Source organism: Ipomoea triloba, chromosome 1 (genome assembly GCF_003576645.1).
Source record: "Ipomoea triloba cultivar NCNSP0323 chromosome 1, ASM357664v1".
NCBI classification, from domain to species: domain Eukaryota; kingdom Viridiplantae; phylum Streptophyta; class Magnoliopsida; order Solanales; family Convolvulaceae; genus Ipomoea; species Ipomoea triloba.
Window position 1 is genome coordinate 3,846,589 of NC_044916.1, and position 3,072 is coordinate 3,849,660.

The 3,072-nt window shown below is 29.6% G+C and overlaps 1 protein-coding gene across 1 annotated transcript; it reads right to left on the minus strand.

Annotated features, from left to right (window-relative positions):
- Positions 1–448: 448 nt before the first annotated feature.
- Positions 449–1,857, minus strand: LOC115999428 (dormancy-associated protein 1). Its single transcript, XM_031239282.1, has 3 exons — positions 1,696–1,857; positions 1,116–1,338; positions 449–846 (listed from the first exon to the last, which is right to left on the minus strand). Exons 1-3 carry the CDS (start codon positions 1,784–1,786, stop codon positions 810–812), a joined length of 351 nt encoding a protein of 116 aa, XP_031095142.1. The 5' UTR covers positions 1,787–1,857; the 3' UTR covers positions 449–809.
- Between the last annotated feature and the right edge of the window lie 1,215 nt (positions 1,858–3,072).

Consider the following 3,072-nt stretch of genomic DNA (forward strand, 5'->3'; position numbering starts at 1 on the left):
TTTGTATTGAATATAAAGTCAATATCATCTCCATATTTTAACACATTTTTATTCTAAAATTTTACAAAAACTCTCAAAACGTTTTTGCGTATGAGAGTTGTACAAACTTCCAACACAAATCTCTAATTCTTTTTTTTTTTTAACAAAAAAATCATATTATCTCATTCATATAACATGAGTAATAAATATTTTCATGATTTGTTCATCATGTTACTCATAGTTAAAAAACACAGTCTTGAGAAATACGGAGTATAATTCTTTTTTTACAAGATAAAATACAGTGTTGGACTGTTGGAGAAATGGACACAAATAAATGTGGGGGCCATTTTGTCGAGTGCTCACTTAATTATTGATTCTTACAAGATAAGGATCAACAACATTACATTATAGCTCAACTTTATTCATTTATTTTTCATAATTAAAAAAACAAAAACAAAAACAATACGGATTTATAGATATTTAGGTCATTCAGATTTCAGAGTAGACAAAATTCATAATTAAAAAAAAATACAGCTTCAAAGCATTAGATCAGAGTAGAAGAAACGACATAAGATTAAACAAAAGACATGATTACACATAGTGATTAATATATCAGCAAACAAATTAAAGTACTAATCATAGATTCATAGGATCAGGAATTTCAATTCGGTGAGCTTATATAGATCGGCTATGGTGAAACCGATGTATTTTGACCACGTGAAATCCCATTTTTTGTAGTAGAAGATCGATAGTACAAGAAGTGAACCACTCATATATAGCTTTAGCTTGTATTTACATGCATTCATCCATCTCTGATCTTATCTCAATCCTCAACGATGCTTCGATCTGGTTTCTCCACTATACATCCTGCATATATATACATATACACACATATATCAAATTTTAAAATGTTAATTGATACCAAATACCAGTACTACCCGATACAACTTTAAACTAAACTAAACTCATAAATCGTACATTCAAATATAAAAATTATATTTCATCTACTCAAATAACTCCTTACACAATAATCCATCTAATATATATATATATATATATATATATATATATATATATATATATTTGTGTGTATGTGTATGTATTGGAGGAGAAGTATGTATGTATAGTAATAGTACCAGTCATAAACAGTGGGGGCGTTGGGGTGAGTAGGCTTGTCAAAAACCGCTGCTCCGATTCTCTTGGTGGCGAGGTTACTCCCCGGGTGGAACACGCTCCTCCACACGTTCTCCTTACGCGCCGTCGGCGACGGAGTTGACGGCGTCGTCGGCGTTGTGGGGCTCGCCGGCATCGTCATCGACCTTTGGTACTTGCTGCTCGATCCTTCCCCAGTTTCCACACCTGCACATACCCCAATCAAACCTAACATAATTCTATTTCTCAACCAAAATAACTTCGATTCATCATTCAATCAATCACATATATATGTATATTCAAGTTTAGAAGAAGATAATTCAAATTCTCTACGAAAATAACTCGATTCAATCACATATATATGTATATTCAAGTTTAGAAGAAGATAATTCTAATTCTCTACGAAAGTAACTTGATTCAATCACATATATATGTATATATTGAAGTTTTCAATCACATATATATTTATGTATATTGAAGTTTAGAAGAAGATAATTCAATTTCTCTACGAAAATAACTCGATCGATTCAATCACATATTGAAGTTTAGAAGGCGATTGATTACTTGTTTGAACGGAAAGGGTTTTACGGAGCTTGTCGAGGCCGGATTCCGGCTGAGGTCCGGCCATAACATCATCCCATAGCTTGTCTAACATCTTTCCTCTCTGTTTTTTCTCTGCTCTAAGCTCAATTGTGTGAAGTGTAGTGAGAGCAAGAACACATCATAAATAGATGCACTTTGGAAATAAAATATCTCCATCTTAATCCTTTCTTTTTCTTTTTTGTAATTATTGATATAAAATATAAAAATAATGAGGTATATGAATGAAAAAAAATGTTATTTGTTTATCCATGATGTGACATTATAGGTAAAAGTTAAACATGATAATTCATTACACAATAATGACATGAATACAATAAACTAAGCGCGAACATGACCTATTAAGATTAATAGTCTAAATATGAACGTAATATTTAAATAAGTTTATAATATTAAGCATAATATTAGTATTTTATATGTAGAAAAATTACATTAAAATTACTATTAAATAAAAATTAAATTTTAAAATAATTAAAAAGTACTAAAAATAACAACAACAAAAAATGCCAAGACCTTTGTACTCCCATATGGAAGGGGTGAGTTCGAGCATGTGCTTCAGGTTGAGAAAGTAGTTATAAACTGGATTATAACAAAGTTAGTAGTACTCAAAAAATAAAAATATCAAAGAAATATATAATTTAACCAATTAATAATAAACAAGACAAATAATGTATAATAAATGGAGTAATTTTGAGCAAATATATTTAATTTCTCTTCTCTTCTCTTAAATTAAAGAAAATTGAAATAGAAGTGGATTGTCAATTTGTCATGTTATTATTGATCCCTACTCCCAAGTGGCAAGTGGAAGGAAGAAGACATACATAGTAAAATGTATGGCCCACACTTACCAGTATCTTTAGAGGGATTTTTTGTTTTTTTTTTTTGTTTTTTTTTTTGTGCAAATAGTATCTTTAGAGGGATGAGTCATCACAATGAGTGTGATGTGTCCAAATCTTAAAAAAAAAAAGAGTTTGTGTCATGACTTCAAAAAGATATTACACATAAATAATAATAATAATAATAATAATAATAATAAGAAAAAATGACACTTTTGGTCCTTGGATTTTTTCACTTTTAAACGTTGTAAGTTAATTTAAACAAATTTAGTCTCTTAATTGTCTATAATGTTGCACTTTTAGTTCTTATTGTTATATAATTGTCAAACTCCATTAACATATGAGTTTAATTTGTCATTTAGAATCAATTTTCATGGTTAAAAATGACATTCATACTTTAACTAGACTTCAACTACAAATACATAATTTGAAGATTACTTTTGGACTAGAGTCTACAATGCAAGGTAGACCCTGGGACAAGGTATAATTTGCCATATTTAGGGGT

What these genes read in the sequence shown, in the direction of transcription:
- LOC115999428 (XM_031239282.1), bottom strand. Translation starts at nt 1,786, where the DNA reads ATGTTAGACAAGCTATGGGATGATGTTATGGCCGGACCTCAGCCGGAA. An exon ending in AACCCTTTCCGTTCAAACAA is followed by an intron (nt 1,339 to 1,695) that starts GTAATCAATCGC and finishes GGGTATGTGCAG; the next exon opens with GTGTGGAAACTGGGGAAGGA. An exon ending in GCCCCCACTGTTTATGACTG is followed by an intron (nt 847 to 1,115) that starts GTACTATTACTA and finishes ATATATATGCAG; the next exon opens with GATGTATAGTGGAGAAACCA.